The sequence below is a fragment of the Leptonychotes weddellii genome, chromosome 1 (genome assembly GCF_054177405.1).
Source record: "Leptonychotes weddellii isolate Sample4059 chromosome 1, ASM5417740v2, whole genome shotgun sequence".
In the NCBI taxonomy this organism is placed as follows: Eukaryota; Metazoa; Chordata; class Mammalia; order Carnivora; family Phocidae; genus Leptonychotes; species Leptonychotes weddellii.
Genome location: NC_138369.1, coordinates 15,073,604 through 15,088,636, shown reverse-complemented (window position 1 = coordinate 15,088,636; position 15,033 = coordinate 15,073,604). Strand labels below are relative to the sequence as shown.

The 15,033-nt window shown below is 61.5% G+C and overlaps 3 protein-coding genes across 14 annotated transcripts; 1 reads left to right on the top strand and 2 right to left on the bottom strand.

Moving 5' to 3' along the window:
• Positions 1–391: 391 nt before the first annotated feature.
• NDUFAF3 (NADH:ubiquinone oxidoreductase complex assembly factor 3) lies at positions 392–2,019 on the bottom strand. 2 transcript variants are annotated; one of them, XM_006751345.3, is made up of 5 exons: positions 1,453–2,019; positions 1,162–1,354; positions 939–1,005; positions 722–822; positions 392–642 (listed from the first exon to the last, which is right to left on the bottom strand). In XM_006751345.3, the coding sequence occupies exons 1-5, from the start codon at positions 1,527–1,529 to the stop codon at positions 436–438; spliced, it is 645 nt and encodes a 214-aa protein (XP_006751408.1). In that variant the 5' UTR covers positions 1,530–2,019; the 3' UTR covers positions 392–435. The 2 variants fall into 2 exon arrangements, with proteins under 2 accessions (XP_006751408.1, XP_081673629.1); XM_081817503.1 differs by having other exon boundaries at positions 1,225–1,354; positions 1,453–2,018.
• Positions 2,020–2,164: 145 nt separating this feature from the next.
• DALRD3 (DALR anticodon binding domain containing 3) lies at positions 2,165–7,574 on the top strand. 10 transcript variants are annotated; one of them, XM_081817453.1, is made up of 12 exons: positions 4,341–4,669; positions 4,743–5,038; positions 5,196–5,452; positions 5,534–5,613; positions 5,698–5,826; positions 6,205–6,275; positions 6,389–6,450; positions 6,539–6,621; positions 6,704–6,886; positions 6,972–7,085; positions 7,188–7,256; positions 7,341–7,574. In XM_081817453.1, exons 1-12 carry the CDS (start codon positions 4,505–4,507, stop codon positions 7,458–7,460), a joined length of 1,629 nt encoding a protein of 542 aa, XP_081673579.1. In that variant the 5' UTR covers positions 4,341–4,504; the 3' UTR covers positions 7,461–7,574. The 10 variants fall into 10 exon arrangements, 9 of the variants coding, with proteins under 9 accessions (XP_081673561.1, XP_081673541.1, XP_081673546.1 ...); XM_081817435.1 differs by lacking the exon at positions 4,341–4,669 and adding exons at positions 2,167–2,810; positions 4,086–4,191 and having other exon boundaries at positions 5,254–5,613; positions 6,359–6,450; positions 7,188–7,574; XM_081817415.1 differs by having other exon boundaries at positions 2,167–4,669; positions 5,254–5,452; positions 6,359–6,450; positions 7,188–7,574.
• WDR6 (WD repeat domain 6) lies at positions 7,113–14,960 on the bottom strand. 2 transcript variants are annotated; one of them, XM_081817275.1, is made up of 7 exons: positions 14,652–14,960; positions 8,954–11,435; positions 8,762–8,845; positions 8,559–8,675; positions 8,342–8,460; positions 7,633–8,242; positions 7,113–7,505 (listed from the first exon to the last, which is right to left on the bottom strand). In XM_081817275.1, the coding sequence occupies exons 1-6, from the start codon at positions 14,749–14,751 to the stop codon at positions 7,782–7,784; spliced, it is 3,363 nt and encodes a 1,120-aa protein (XP_081673401.1). In that variant the 5' UTR covers positions 14,752–14,960; the 3' UTR covers positions 7,113–7,505; positions 7,633–7,781. The 2 variants fall into 2 exon arrangements, with proteins under 2 accessions (XP_081673401.1, XP_081673393.1); XM_081817267.1 differs by having other exon boundaries at positions 7,638–8,242.
• Between the last annotated feature and the right edge of the window lie 73 nt (positions 14,961–15,033).

Below are 15,033 nucleotides of genomic sequence, written 5' to 3'. Positions count from 1 at the left end.
AAGGTAGGTCAGGCCAGCTCTGGCTCACAAGGGTTCAGTCTCACATTGTGGCTGCTTAGGACAGGTCATGGAATAGTCCTCGGGGGCTTTGGACTGGCCCCCACAGGGCCTCCTGCTTGGCCACGTGGGACCAGGTTGAGAGCCACATACACAATTCTCTTAACTTGAATCTCCAAGGGACCTTGAGAAAGCAGAGGGTCCCCTCAAATCTGCATTGTGAGCAAGTACAAAGATTTGCATTTTGGGACAGGTGCCTATACTACCTCCAGCCTCTGAGAAGCTATGTAGTCTAAATAAAAAGGGGATCCTCTGGTTTCACACCCCCCCCCCCCCAAGAGCCCGCTGAGCCAGCAGCTCTTCCTTGCTAGCAACACAACTAGTACAAAATGGGAAAGGTGGATTAAATTATTAATTTGCTGGCAAGAAAGACAAGTGTTACAGTGCCAAAGGGGAAGGGCTAATGAAAGCGCTGGAAACCCCTGCACTCCGCGAAGTGCCAGCGCCTTCCTGGACAGGTGAGCTCAGTTCCTGGTGGTTCCTTCTGCAGCCTGTGAGCACAGTCCCTCCGGGTGGAGGGATAAGAGCAGCTCCTGTTACTCGGCCTTCATGACACAGGAAGTTGAAAGTGGCACAGGCATTGGGCTGCAAAGAGAAAGCCTGCATCAGCGTGGCGAGGGCTAGGCCTGGGCCCTGCTCCGCGCTCCCGAGGCGCAGGGCTTACCGTGTCCTGCACTTCTACGGCGATGCCCCGCTGCCGCAGGGCTTGCAGCACCTGGGGCTGCAGCCGTTCAGTCCGGGCTCCGGTGCCCACCACAACAATCTCTAGGGAAAGATGGCCAGGGCTAGCCTGCGGCAGGCAGGCCTGTGGGGAGGCTGGGGCGGGGTGGCTTTTGGCTTTCTAGGCCTGGAAGCACCTCAGCCCTCCCCTTCTCCAGTACCTATCTGGGGCTCCAGCAACCAGAAGAGGGAGAAGCTTTCTTCGGTGATGTCCCGGTGAGTTCCTACCTGTGTTGGGAGGAGGCAGGTTAAACAAGTTCGCGTAGCTTTCCCCACAGAGCCCTTACCTGCGCCACAAAGGGGCAACGGAAAAGCCCAAGTTGGCCAGGGACAGAATCAGGGGGCAGGCCTGGGACTCTGGCCCTCCGCTGCCTCACTGCTCACGTTCCACTGCACCACGGAGTGCGGGAGCAGCGCGCAGGGCCCAAGCACGCGATTTCCATTGACCGTGAAGCCGCGGCTGCTGTAGCTGTCGATATACATGGACTGCGGGGACTCGCGCTGCAGCAGGGAGATGCGCGTCCGCTGGTACAGCTCGTCGTCCGCCGGCGTGAGCCGATGCCCTCGCCGTGGGGCCCTGCGGAGGGGTGTGCTCAGGGTCTAGGGGATCAGGAGGGGCCGGGATCGCCGGCCGTGGCGGGGCGGGAGAATCAGGGACGCTGGGCCCGGGCTCACCTCAGCAGCTCGGCAGGAGAACAGCGTAGCACTGCCCGCGCTCGGCACAGGCCGGGAAGCACGAATGCGGCGACCATGTCGGACCGGCAAGCAGGGAGGCCCGCGCTGGGTCAGCGGGGTCGTGGCGGAGCCCACCGCAGCGCGCCGACAGCGCCCCCTGCGTCCCGGAGGGCACGGCGCAGGTCAGCCGCCCCAGCGCGGGAGTTTGAGGGAGCAGGCCGATGCCAATTGTCCCAGGAGGACCCGTCCCCAGGCGCGGCTCCGGTGTCTGCACCTGCCACCCGCCCCGCCCCGGGCCCCCGCAGACCGTCCTGGGGGAGCCAGACAGCTGGTGGCGTGGCCGCCTCAGAGCGCTGCCTGGGCCCCCGCCGCAGCCTGGTCCCCGGCTCTCAGCCATTACGTAGGGCTCCCGGGGCCTGGGGCGGGGCGGCCGCGCACCTGGTCGAGTCCCGCACACCTGGCCAGGGCGTGGGGCCAGCCTCCAAGCCCCTAATCCCAGGCTTTGGGGCGTCGGGTTCCCAGGGCGGGGCGGCCGGCTCAGGTTTCCCTCGCTCTCCCGCGAATCACGCCCCTCCCCAACCGTCACCCGCGCGACCGTTGGCGTCGCCGCCGCGCGTCTCCCAGGGCGTGGCTGCGCGTGGATTGGCTTCTCGGGAGCGCGAGGGGGCGTGGCTGATTGGTTTCTCCTTAAAATGGCTCCGAGTCTGCGGCCGGAGCAAGCGGAAGGGGACGCCGTGGTGGGGCGATTGTAGCTGTCCGGGTGGGATCGACCGGGCCGAACGGGACCAGATATTGAACTAGACAGCGGCTGGAGCATCGCCCTGTCGTCGCTCACTCTGCTCGCGGCCCGAGAATTCCCCGACCCCCCGTCTTGAGCCGAATCAGAGGGCCTACTGGCGCGAGAGTCGCTGGCGCCCGCGCGGGTTTCGGGCATCTCCGCGCCCCCACGGTGTCGTGGCCTCAAGGGAACGTTGACGCGTCTGCTACCCACGGGGTCGGGCGGGCGGGAGGTTCGGCACAGCGGGGGACGGTCGCAATGGATTCCCGGGGGTCCCGTCGCCGCCATTGCCTCCCACCCCCACCCCCACCCCAGCGCTCCGGGCGCGGGCAGAGTCACGGGACAAAGGGCTCCGGGTGCGGGGGTGTCCCCGAGGCTGGTGCGCGGGTTTACTTCCTCTCCGGCCCGACGGGCGAGCTCCTCTTTTGGCCGATCCCGAAGCCCGCCCCGCCACCGTCACCGCACCGGTGGCCTGGTTTCATGGGACCAACAGGAGTAATCCTACCCTGCGGATCTAATCCGGATCGGGACCGGTCCTAAGGGAGGCCCTTACCAATCTTCCTATTGTTTTGGGGCCCAGGTGAGCGCCTCGTTCCCACTACACTCGGCTTTACCGCCCACTTCTAGGTCCGTCTTCTGGTACTGGGAATGGGGGGTCCTGATCTGGCCCCAGGGCAAGGGACCACCACCCTCCCGGGGTTAGTCCCCCCCCTCCCCCGCCCACGGCTGGACAGCGGGCAACGGAATCCCAAAAGCAGCTGTTGTCTCCAGAGCATTCCAGCTGCGCTTGGATTTCGTTCCCTGCTCTCCTGCCAGAGCAGCGTCCTGGCCTAGATGGGGTGGGCCAACCCCTGACCCCAGACATACTTTATTTGGGTCTCTCTGGTCTCCGCCCCTGTCTCAGGTGCGCCCTCAGGCTGGAGATGGTGGGCGTAGACGTCGGAGAGCCAGGGTTATGGTCATCTCTTGAACCTGGAGTAGCACTGACAAGGGAGGTTGGTCCCAGGGCCTTTGGACAGGGCTGCAATGGCGGTGAGTCCCACAGGGCAGGGCCACCCCAGCCCGCAGGCTATAGATAGCCTTTCACTTCCTGGGGAAAACCCACCCCAACCGTCTTCGTGTACCGAGAGTAGCTGAAGTCCCCGGCTTGGCCTCCAGCCTGTTAGCAGCTGTCCCTGGGTCATGCGACTGCGGAATGGAAAGCGCTTTGGAATGACACGATCACTCCCGTTGAGTGGGCACCCAAGAAGCCATCGGGAATGTCGTGTCCGCCCAGTGCTCTTTCGGGGATCCCAGCAGGGCCTTGCAGCCCTGGCCCAGAAAGGGGTCTTGCCAAACTTCCTGCCCCTAGGATCCCCTCCTTTCTGAACTCTGGGCACTCTCACTGCTCCAGAGCAGTAATTATGGGTTTCCTGCACTCTGTGCTGTGTCGGGTTCAATCTCCATTAAAGAAAATAGAGAAAAGGGGGATTTAAGTTACACTGAAATGAAAACATTCCGGAGTCCTTGTGGGACAGAGGAAAGAGCTCTCTGTAGTGGAATGGGATGCTCCCAACTGAGAGCAGTCCTTTAGCTGGGTCTTCTCATGGTCACATTGTTTATTTTGCCTACAATGGCTCGTTGCCTAAACCAAAAGGCCTGAGTATCCCTGATAATGTACACAAGGTTAAAAGCATTAAAAACTGGTAATTCTGGAAAATATGATGGTTCTAATTCCTCAAAAATCAAGAAAAATCCTACCAGAGTACGCATTTATCGGGAGTAAAGACCCAAATAGCAAAGGAGGAATGGGCTGTAAATAACCTGAAGCCGCAGAACACAGATTCTTTCAAAAATGAGATTTTTTTTTTTTTAGGAGGTCCTGAAAATGGTTAGCTGCCCTATTCCGCTGACAATTCATTTGGAACTTTTGACGTTTGATCAAGTGCCAAATGTGGGGAATGAAACGTTATCACAAATAGGTAAGATTTCGATGAAACAGTCGGGTCTGGGCCCCACCCGGTAGCGAGGATCCTTTCCCTGGTTGCTAATGCCGGTGACGACGACGGAACTCTAGGCCGAAGGCGGACCTCGCGATGCCGGGGCCGGGCAGGGCAGGCGGACCACGCGGAGGGAGTGCTGGGACCGAAGGTCGAAAGCGGCCGCCACGGTTACCTCTGGCGCACCTGTCCGCTCAGGGACCACCACCGGATACGCGCCCCGGCCAGTCGGCCCTCCCGGAAGCTCGACCTCCTGACGTTTTGCTTCCGGTTCCGCTGGCTCCTTCCGGTCGCCATGGCGACGGGGCGCTTGGGGGTCGGGGAGACGCTAGGGGCCCTCAACACGGCCCTGGGGCCTGGCGACCCCGTGTGGTTCAAGGAGACGCGCGCCCGCCACCTGCGCGCCCGAGACTTCCTGGCGCCGCGGCCCGCGCTGCAAGCGCGCTTCGGGGACGGACAGGTGGGCGCCAGCCGGGCGGGGATGTGCGGCCAGGGGCAGCGCCACAGCCCGCTCACCGCCCTTCCTCCCGCAGGTGCCCGAGCGTGTGGTCCGTGCGGTCGCCGGCCTGCAAGGCCCCGGCGTGGCCCCGGTGCTGCGCTGCGCGCCGACGCCCGCGGGTCTGGCACTCCAGCTGCAGCGGCCCGCCGTCTTCGAGCGCGTGCTCGGCGCCGTGGCCGCCTATGTCGCGCCCGCCGCGCCCGCCGCGCCCGGCCCGCGCGTCCTCCTGCACTGCCCGGCGCTGCGCGGCGCTGCAGGCGCGCTCCGCTTGAGCCAGCTGCGCGCCGTGCTCGTGGCCGATCATTTGGCGCGAGCTCTGCGCGCGCATGGGTGAGCGCGCCGCGGGGCCAGAAAGGCCGGGGTGGCGAGCTGGGCCTACAGCCACTGCGGGTGGGCAGGAGCGGGAGCTGCGGCGGGTGCTCGAGCTGCGGCGGGTGCTCGAGCTGCGGCGGGTGCTCGGGCTGAGACGGCCGCCCTCGCTTCCCAGGGCGAGTGTGCGGCTGGTGCCCGCCGTACGGGACCCGCACATGCCGACCTTCCTGCAGCAACTGCACGTGGACTGGCCCGCTGCCTCCGAGAGAGCCGCCACCGAAGCCCTGAGGAGCCTCGCGCTTGCAGAGCTTAGCCCTGCCCGGGACGGGGAAGCCCTGCCCCCTGGCGTCCTGGGCACAGTGTGCCTGAAGGAGGTGATGCAAGAACGGGGACGCGCAGGTGGCTACGACCCCAACCTGGACAAGTGTCTGGGTAGGAGCTGGAGCCTCGCAGGGCCGGACAGAAGGTGGGGGACCCTGCGCTCCTGGCTGGCCTCAACTGTGTTCTCCGCAGTGACTGAGGATCTGCTCTGCGCGCTGGCCGAGCTGCAGGAGGCTGTCCGCCACGGGCCTGGGGACGGCCCTCCAGGCCTGGTTAGTGACTGACCCCCCACCCCGTGGGCCTCTGGCAAGCCGGGGGTCCTGTGTCCGCCCAGTGACCGTTCTCCTACCCTGTAGGCAGAGGCCGCGGATGCTGATGCGGGCGGCTGCATGGTCGTACACGTGGTGAGCTGTGAGGAGGAGTTCCAGCAACAGAAGTTGGACTTGCTTTGGTGGAAGCTGGACGAGCAGGCTCCGCTCACACAGGTAGGTTGGTGATGGTGGAGCGCCCCCTCCTCCCCCACCAACCGGAGGGCCCTTGAAAAGCCATCAAGGGGCACGTTAGCTGATGAGTCCATAGGTGACCCTCGAGCTTGAGGGAGAGGTTAGGCTCGGTGAGCAGGCGCTTGCAGCAGGTGCAGCGTCCCAGGAGAGGGTGGACTCTGGAGGCCCATCCCAGAAAACACTGAAGAGTAATAGCTTGGGGAAGCTGGACTGTGCGCTGAGGGGTGGGCTTGAGACGGAGGCTCAAAGCCTGGTGGCAAAAGGCTGGAGGAGTCCAGGCACCAGGTTTAGGTTCCTCCAGGGGTTTATTACTGGAGGTGTATCGCCAGCTGGGCTAAGCGCCTGCTCTCTCCCGGACAGAAGCACCTGGTCTGTGGCCCAGTGAAAGCAGCTGGTGCCCCCGGCGCCCTGACTGCCCCCGAGTACTACGAGTGAGTGAGGCTGGAAGGGAGGCCACCGAATCAGGGTAGTTGAGGTGGGGGGGGTCTCACCACCAACCCCCCCCCCCCCGCAGGCCCCCCGGCTCACTCTTCTCCACACTCAGGCTCCGGCACGCCCAGGTGTGCAAGGCGTCGGCCCGGAAGCGCGGCAGGGAGCTGGCCCGAGGTGCGCCTGGGGGGCCGGGCTGCGCTCCGCGGGAGGGGCGGTCACCCGCTTCCCTGCACGCCCGCACTGACCCGCTCAACCCCCGCAGACCCGGCCTGGACGGAGGTCGTCCGCGTTCTCTCTGTGGCGACCATCAAGTTCGAGATGCTCAGCACAGCCCCACAGAGTCAGGTGAGCCCGGGAGCCCGACAGGTTCAGGGCTTGGGGAACAGGCTGGGTCGTGGCTGCAACTGTGACCCCCCCGGCCCCCCAGCTCCTCCTGGCCCTGGCCGGCGGCAGCATTTCCACAAAGGGCACCAAGAGTGGCACCTTCGTCATGTACAACTGTGCCCGTCTTGCCACACTATTTGAGGGGTACAAGCACAGCACGGAACAAGGTCGGTACCCCACTTTTCCACCTGTGAGCAGTCTCAATTTTTCACTGCTACAGGATGAGGTGAGTGTCCTCCTGGGGAGCTGGGCACCTGCAGGAGGTTGGGACTGCCCCTCCCAGCGCTCTTCACCTCCCCCCGCCCCCGCAGGGTGAGTGGCTGCTGCTCTTCAACGGCGTGCTCCCCTTCCCAGACGTGCTGAGCCAGACCGCAGCCTTGGCGTGCGCGGCCCCGGGGCTCCACGCGACGGCGCGCACCGAGACGGTGAGGCAGAGAGGGCCGGACAGACACTGCGCGCTTGATGATTTATTCTGGGCTGGGCACGAGATCAAGGAGACCAGCCAGTGACTCAGTCTCTGTCTCTAGATGTGCAAGTTCCTGGTTCAGCTCAGCATGGATTTCAGCTCATACTATAACCGCATACACATCCTAGGAGTAAGTACACAGCAAAGGGGGGGGTGCTTGCAGGGGTGCAAGGGAAGCAAAGGAAGAGACCAGCAGGCCCCTTCTCTCCTCCAGGAGCCTCGACCACACCTATTTGGTCAAATGTTTGCCCGTCTCCAGCTTCTGCGGGCCGTGCGTGAAGTGCTCCACGCTGGCCTAGCCATGCTGGGTCTCCCTCCACTGAACCACATCTAAGGCCACAGAGACCCCGACAGCTAGGAATGTTTACAAAGTCATGACCTGGAAAAAAGATACAAAGATGCTGTTAGAGACCTGGAGCCAAAATAAATTGCTTCTGTTCCGTACAAAGCCGGGTCCTGTTGGTGGATACTGGGGCGTAGGCTGGGTCTGCCCAAACAGCACCCACCTCACCTTCTGTTCCTGCTCCGAAGTCAGGAGCCCGCGGCTGCCGCCTCCTCCTCAAGGCACACTGGGCATGGGCACAGACGGCCGCTTCTGTTCCACCCTGTCTGCGAGCAGGTCCCATGCCCAGCACACCGGCCACCGCGGGACACCTTAATCATACCAGTTGTAAACCTCAAGCCCCTGGCCCCCAAGAGCACAGCGGTGGCCAAACTCAGGGCTTACAGGCCAACAGTCCATGTCAGCCACGTCTGGGACATGGTACACGGTACTGTTCATGAAGGTGGGCTCCCCATGCCCCAGACGCCAGAAGGTCAGCCGTTGGTCGATGGAGGCTGAGACCATGAGGCTTGGGCTTAGGATCTTGAGACCTGTCACATGGGCAGCATGCGCACAGGGGACGGAGTACTCCTCTAGCACACGCAACTGGGGCACCAGCTCAGCACCCCCCATGGCCTCTTCCAGCTCCGGTGCCTCCACGGCCAGCACAAAGACATGGAGGGAGCCATCCTCACTGCCACTGGCCACGAGATGGCCCTCACGTGTGGGCAAGGTATGCAGGCTGTTGACACCACAGCTGTGAGCCTGGAGGGTCAGGCAGGGGGCACCCAGCCCTGGAGGGAGAAGATGGTTGTCAGGGCCCAGCCCGCCACCGGGTGAAGGCGAAGTGCGAGGCGGGGAGGGACGGCCCGGGCTGTCCGCTAGCTACTCACGGTAGGGAAGCCCAGCGTCTGCTGGAGGCTCCAGGGCAGCGGAGCCGTGGTCCAGGACGGTAGTGAGATCCCAGAAGGCCAAGCTGCCGTCGGTGGCTGCGCTGCACAAGAACAGCCTCCTGGGGGCCGGGAGAGGGCAGCTGGGTCAGTGAGGGAGATGGGAAGCAACAGGAGCCCCCACCCGGCCCACGCGGGGCCCCCGGGCAGCCCCTCTCACCGCCGCTGGTTGGGTGCCTCATGGGTAAAGGAATGGACCTTGAGAACACACCGCTTGTGGTGGAAGGTTTCAGCCAGGAGCTGCAGCCGCCGCCCCGAGTCCTGCAAAAGGAAGAGCCTGGGGGGGGCGGGGGGGCCAGCTCAGAACCCATTCTGGACAAACTTCCAGCCCTGGTGCTGGGGCCCAAGGCGCTCCGCTCTCACCGCACTGCTCCGTCACTGCAGGCTGCAGCCACTAGGGGGCCGAGGCCAGGCCGGTCGAGCTCACACACAGCCAGGGACATGTACCTGCAGACACGACACCGGCCAGCAGTCAGGGGAAGCCTAGGAGCAGCAGCAAGGGGCCAGCCCTGCGGGACGCCAGCCCACACTCCCGCCTCGCGGTGCGCACGTCACCTGGTCTCTGGGTCCACCTTGACCATCCGGTGCCGATTGCGCTGCCGGTCCCAGTACTCATCTAGCCGGTGGGACGAAAGGTGCATGACATGGCAAGCGAGGCGGCTTGGGGTGCTGGGGTCCGGGGTGACCATGATGCTGAAGCAGTGCATCTCGGCCCGGCCCCCCGCAGACACCACATGAGCGGTCAGGCCTGGCCGAGGATCCTGAGGGCCACCTGGGGTACCGATGCCCCACACGGCCAGGGCGCGCACGGAGGAGATATGATTACACACCGCTGTAAGTGCGTGGGCCGAGCCGGTGACGGTGGGGAGCGCCAGGACACAGACGGTAGTGTCCTCACTGCACGTGATCACGATGTCGGTCAGGCCCGGCCCCTCGCTGCCGGGCTCCACGTGGTCGGGCTGCATGAAGCTGGGCACCTCAAATTCAGGCCCCAGAGTGATGGTGCCCACACGCTTCACACAAGTGATCTCACGGCCATGCAGGCTCTCGCGGAGAATCACATGTGGCCGGGTGCAGCCACCCAGAGCCCGGTAGAGCATGACGTCCCCGTCCTTGAGGTAGGCGAAGGCCATAGCCGCCTCGGTATCGGAGAAGGCCCAGGAGCGGTGCCCTCCACCGCAGTTGACGATGTGCAGCTTTTCATGTGACCGGGGACTCCACACCACAAACTCGTTGGCATGGAAACCCAGGATGACCATACTCCCGTCAGCCACCATGCGGAGCCCAGCCACCCAGTTCATGCCTCGACAGGACTTCTGCCTGAGGACCGGCTGCAGTTGGCCGCCTCGCACAAAGAGCTGATAGTAGGCGCCATCGCGCCCCGTGGTATACACGTAGCCACCGTGGCAGGTGACGGACGTCACACCCTGCTTCCCATGCAGAGAGGGGAGGGCGGACACAGGGCCCCACTCGGTAGAAGCAGTCTCAGCCCCCTCACTACTACTACCTGCTCCAAGAGCTCCAGCGATAGCCCCCGCCTTGCCCCCAACCCCAAGGTCCTTGAGCAGAGCTGGTCTGGAGGGAAACAGCAACACAGAGCCCCGGCGGTCCCCACACACCAGGAAGTCACCAGGGGGTAAGAAGGCACTGCACGTGTGCCATCTCTGCTTGCTGGGCGGCAGCAGGTAGCGGCAACGTTCCTTTACAAAGATGGCCTTACCAGAGGGCGCAGCTGAGATTTCCAGGCAAGCCACCACACCGCCAGGGCCCGATGCCAGCAACAGGAGTTCCTCGTAGCCACGCAGGGCCCAGCTCAGGCTATGCACTTTCCCACGGAACAGGGTCAAGTCCACGGCTGCAGTTGGAGTGTTGATGGGGACAACCTTGACACGACCCTCCCCATTGGCCATGGCACAAAGTCCGAAACCCTCAGGACCAGGGGCTGCCTCCAGGAGGCAGTAGGACTGGAAGCGCTTGTCCTCCAGCAGCTGCTCCCAGCACTTGACCTCAAGGTCGTAGAGATACAGGGCCCCTGTATCAGTCACTGCCAGTAGTCGCCAGGAGCCAGCCAGCGTCACAGCCTTGAGGGTACCTGGCCTGCTGCGGGACTTGAAGCAGAGAGCTGAGACCCCTGAACCCGGGTACCCACGCCCTACCAGGTGCCACAGCCGGATGCCCGAGTCATCACCCCCGGTGACCACCCAGGCCTGCCTCTCATGGGCAGCTATAGCCCGGATCCCACGGCCCTGGTGGCCCCGAAAGGCCTGAAGGATCTCACCTTCATGGCTCCATACCAAGCAGACACAGTCCTCTCCTGCACTGATAAGGTAATTCTCTAGGAGCTTGACCTGCCACACACGGGCGCTGTGCCCAAAGCAGTGCCCAATATTCTGCACCCGACCCCCAGGCACCCGCAGGTCACCCACCTTCCAGACGCGGACACTTCGGTCTTCTGAAGCTGTGGCCAACAAGCCCTTGCTTTCCAGGTACGACATGCTGAAGATGACCCCCACATGCCCACTGACACGTCGGTCAGGGGCCACCGGCTTATTGTCTATTAAAGCGGCTGCGGGGTACCAGACAAGGAGCTGATTGGAAACTGCACCTGCCACTATGGTCAGCTCCTTCCAGGTATCTCCGATCAGACAGGCTGAGGAGAGGGTGCACCTGTCTGTGCAGGGCACCTCCTGCAGCATGCACCCTACCACAGGGTCGTACAGCACTACCGAGTTATGGCCCAGGGCCAAGGCCATGTTGCCCTCAAGCCAACGTGCATCCCAGATCCAGTCAGTCATGTTCCACAGGCCAGAGCGCCAGAGCTCCCGGAAGCGGCCCTGTCCCCAGCTAACTTTCACAATTCGGAGTCCCTTGCTCCCAAACACAGCCACCATAGCCTCCGAGTCAAGGTCTCCATTTGGTTCTGGTCGCACCCGGAATCCGTGGATAAGATAGTGGCCAAGCAGGTTCTGCACGCGCTTCATCATCCGCAGATGGCCACCAAAATCGAGGCTGTACACCAGGACATCTGGCCCCTCACCTAGGCAGAAGCAGAGAGCCACATCAGAACCTCACTCAACAGGGCGCCTGGGTGGCTCAGTCGGTAAAGCGTCTGCCTTCGGCTCAGGTCATGATCCCAGGGTCCTGGGATCGAGTCCCACATCGGGCTCCCTGCTCAGTAGGGAGCGTGCTTGTTCCTCTCCCTCTCTCTGCCCCTCCTCCCTCTGCTTGTGCTTTCTCTCTCTCTCTCAAATGAATAAAATAAAATAAAATCTTTAAAAAAAAAAAAGAAGAAGAAGAACGCTCACTCAACTCTGCCAAGCCATGAAGAGACGGGGGCAGGGAAAAATCGGGCACGGAGTATAGCCTGCAAATGCACTAGAACACACAATCCTGCTGGCTCGAACCCTGGAAAATCCTTGGCCTCAGTGTCAGCTGGACTTTTCAGTGCTGACTTTCGGACGCCTGCCAGTTGCCCAACACTCAGTTCAACCTGGCTTCCTCAAACGCCGCCTCTTCCTCACCACACCTGACGGTTCCAATAGGAACCCTCGAAGCCCTTGTCCCAAAGCCCCAGCTGCATCTGCATCTACACACAGTCTTCCCACTCTCCCTCCCCCAGAGAAGAGGCTGTCCCCAAAGGTGATCCTCCCACCTTGGGACCACAGCAGAACCCCTCTGGGTTTCCAAGAGCTTTTTCCTTGCAGCTCAGATGTAACCGTGTTCAACACTGACGGGAAAAACCAGGACAGGCGGCCCCCACTTTGGCAGCCAAGGCTCCCATGACCCTCAGCTACCTTCTGGCTGCCCTGCGGGCCCCTCTCACTCTACTAGCTCACCTTCAAGTTCTCTCAATGCTCCTCACTCCACTGATGGCTCCACTGACCGTTACCAGCTGGGTAACGGTCTACCCAGCCCCAGCCCCAAACCAGGAAGCTCACCGCTTATTCCGCTAAACTTCCCGCATCTTCTCATGTTCTCAATCGCCAAGTTCCATGTGCTCATTTTCTAGAAATTTTTCAAATCCTTCCCACCACAGTGACTTTGGTCCAGGATATCTATCACCTGTTAACCTGAGATGACACTAACATTCCCTCATGCTATTTTTAGACTGCAGTTTCAAGCTCAATAGACATGCACTGAGCATCGATTATAAACCAGACAAGGAACTACACGCTGTAGTGAGTAAGACAAGCACAGACCCAGGCTCCTGGCCATCAGGCAGACACTAAACAGTATCACCCAAGTAACCTACATTGTCATAACTTTGTTAAGTTCCAGGAAAGAACTGTAGGGATTGCTTTAATATAAAAGAGGGAAATCTACTCCAGTGATTTTCCCTCTAGAAGACATTTGGCAGTATCTGGAGACATTTCTAGTTGTCACACCTGGGAGTTATGCTAACTGGAATAGAAGCCAGGGATGCTGCTAAATGTCCTGCAGATCACAGACAGCCCCTCACACAAAAAATGATCTGGGCCAAAACGTTCATAGTGCCAAGATTGAGAAACCCTGGTGTCATCCAAGCAACTTGGTGAGTGTCAGGGGAGGCCACCTTGAGAACGTAACATTTAGGCTGAGGAATCAACAAGCAGTGATAACCAGAGGAAGAGTAGGCATGGGGGAGATGGGTGACCCTTTCTTGGCAGATGGAAGATCAAGTTTAATGGCCCTGAGGTGAGCAAGAACTCTAGGTTGTGTGGTTGGAATAGGAAACAAAGGGCTCAAAGGATGGGCTGAGAGAATGCTGCTGAGGGGGTCTGGGAGCCAAAGTTGCATGGCCTCGACTGATGGCAACAGGTAAAGAAACAGACAGATGCCACAAGTATGAAGTCAAAATCAACGAGAGGGGCTTAGGGACTGAGGAAGATGCTTGGGCTTGAGCACCTGAGTGGCTGTTGTTCTCCCTGCGCAGCTGGAGCACCCAGCAGGAGGATTTCCATTTGAAGGAACCTGTGCACTTGGAACTCACAAGCAAACAAGGCTGGAAATTGAGATTGTAGGTGCAAATGGGTGGAATTTGAGAATTGTAGCAATATAAAAGTCACTTTGGAAGTCACAGGAGCGGGGGAATTCACTTGAAGAGCTTTCTAACCTGCATTTCCCAAGTCATTTCCCTGTTTAAAACCCTTCATGAGGCCTCTCTCTGACCATAAAGTCAGATCTAGGCATAAAATGGTCTGGCCTCAGCTCATTTCTCCAGCCTCTTCTCCCAGACCGCCCCCCCACCCCCCCGCACCCCCCCGCTCAGCCTCACAGGAACTCTCTCTTTCCCCCAAAGTAACAAATTCTCAGTCTCAAGGCCTTTGGCATGCTTACCCTCTGCCAGGAACTCACTGCTTCTCTTCTCCTAGCCCATTCTTGTGATTCTTTGGGTTTCTGCCTACTTATCCCCTCCTGCAGGAGCCTTAGGAGTCTAACCCGTGGTAGGAACCTTGGGCTCCCAGAGCCCCCACACCAGATCACAACTGGGCCACCCCTCCACACACACAAAACCACCCCCTAGGATAGGAAGCAGCTCACTCAAGGCTTGAACTCCAGTGCCCTGCCTCAGGGCCCTTAAAAAACAGCAGCACCACCATCAGTCACTAATGGCTTCCAGTTGAGCCTCGATGCTCTCCAGGGCTCTGCTGCTTCAGGTCCCAGGCTTTTGATGGCCTATGCTTCTCGACCTGACCTTCCCCGAAGGGATATCAACACTGGATTTCCTGGATGCAACCACCTCAGAAGGGGCCTCCGCGTCTGCCTCCCCAAGCACTGGCCCGCTCAGAAAGGTCTCATCCCTGGTTTCCCGCCACCCCATCCTCGTCATCCCCACCTACCATGGAGAAGCCTCACCCACCCCTGGGAGCCCACAGCCCCGCCTACCAGGCCCCTCCCCCGAGAGGCCACACCACAGACCGTCCCCTGGACCTGCCCACGTTGAGGGGGTTCCCCCCCCAACTCCCGCCCCGCCCCGGCTCCCGGCAGGGGCCACACACCGCTCTCCCTCCTTGCCCCGCATTTTCCCGCGGCCCCACCGCCCTTTCCATGTCAGCTGCAGATTGTAAAGGAACTCGATAGCCACATCGTTTTTTTGTCTCTGGGGCTCCTCCGGCCGGGCCTCCAGCCCGCCATCTCCTGGCTCCCGCCCACCTCGATCGGGCTTCATCCCGCCGCCTGTCCTCCTCTTTGGGGGCATCCCTTTGTTCTCATGGTCCCGCCCCATGCAAGCGCCCGGTTTCTTCGCTAGCGCGTGCCTCGGACCAAACCTCACCCGCCAACAGCCGATCCCCCACGCACTCCAGACCCGTGACCGGGAGGAGTATGAGCTCCGAGGTTGCCCGCGGCCAAACGTAGTCCTCGTGAGCTTCCATGTCGGTCCTCGAGCCGCTGCGGCTGCCTTGGCCAAGAAGGGAGCTGAGCTCTCGCGAGACGAGCCTTCCTCGCGCGCAGCAGAGCCGGTCTGCGGCGGCCTTAGCAACAGGTAGAGGAGCCCAGGGTAGCCCGCTGCCAATGTCCAATCACGACCCTTCGCCCCACGAAATCCAGCTCGTCATTGGCGAGACCGTCCTCGCCCCTCCCTCTGACGTGACGCTCGCCGAGCGCTGCGGCGGGCTCCTACCGGCCCAATCTACCTCCGCCCGACCCGACCTGCG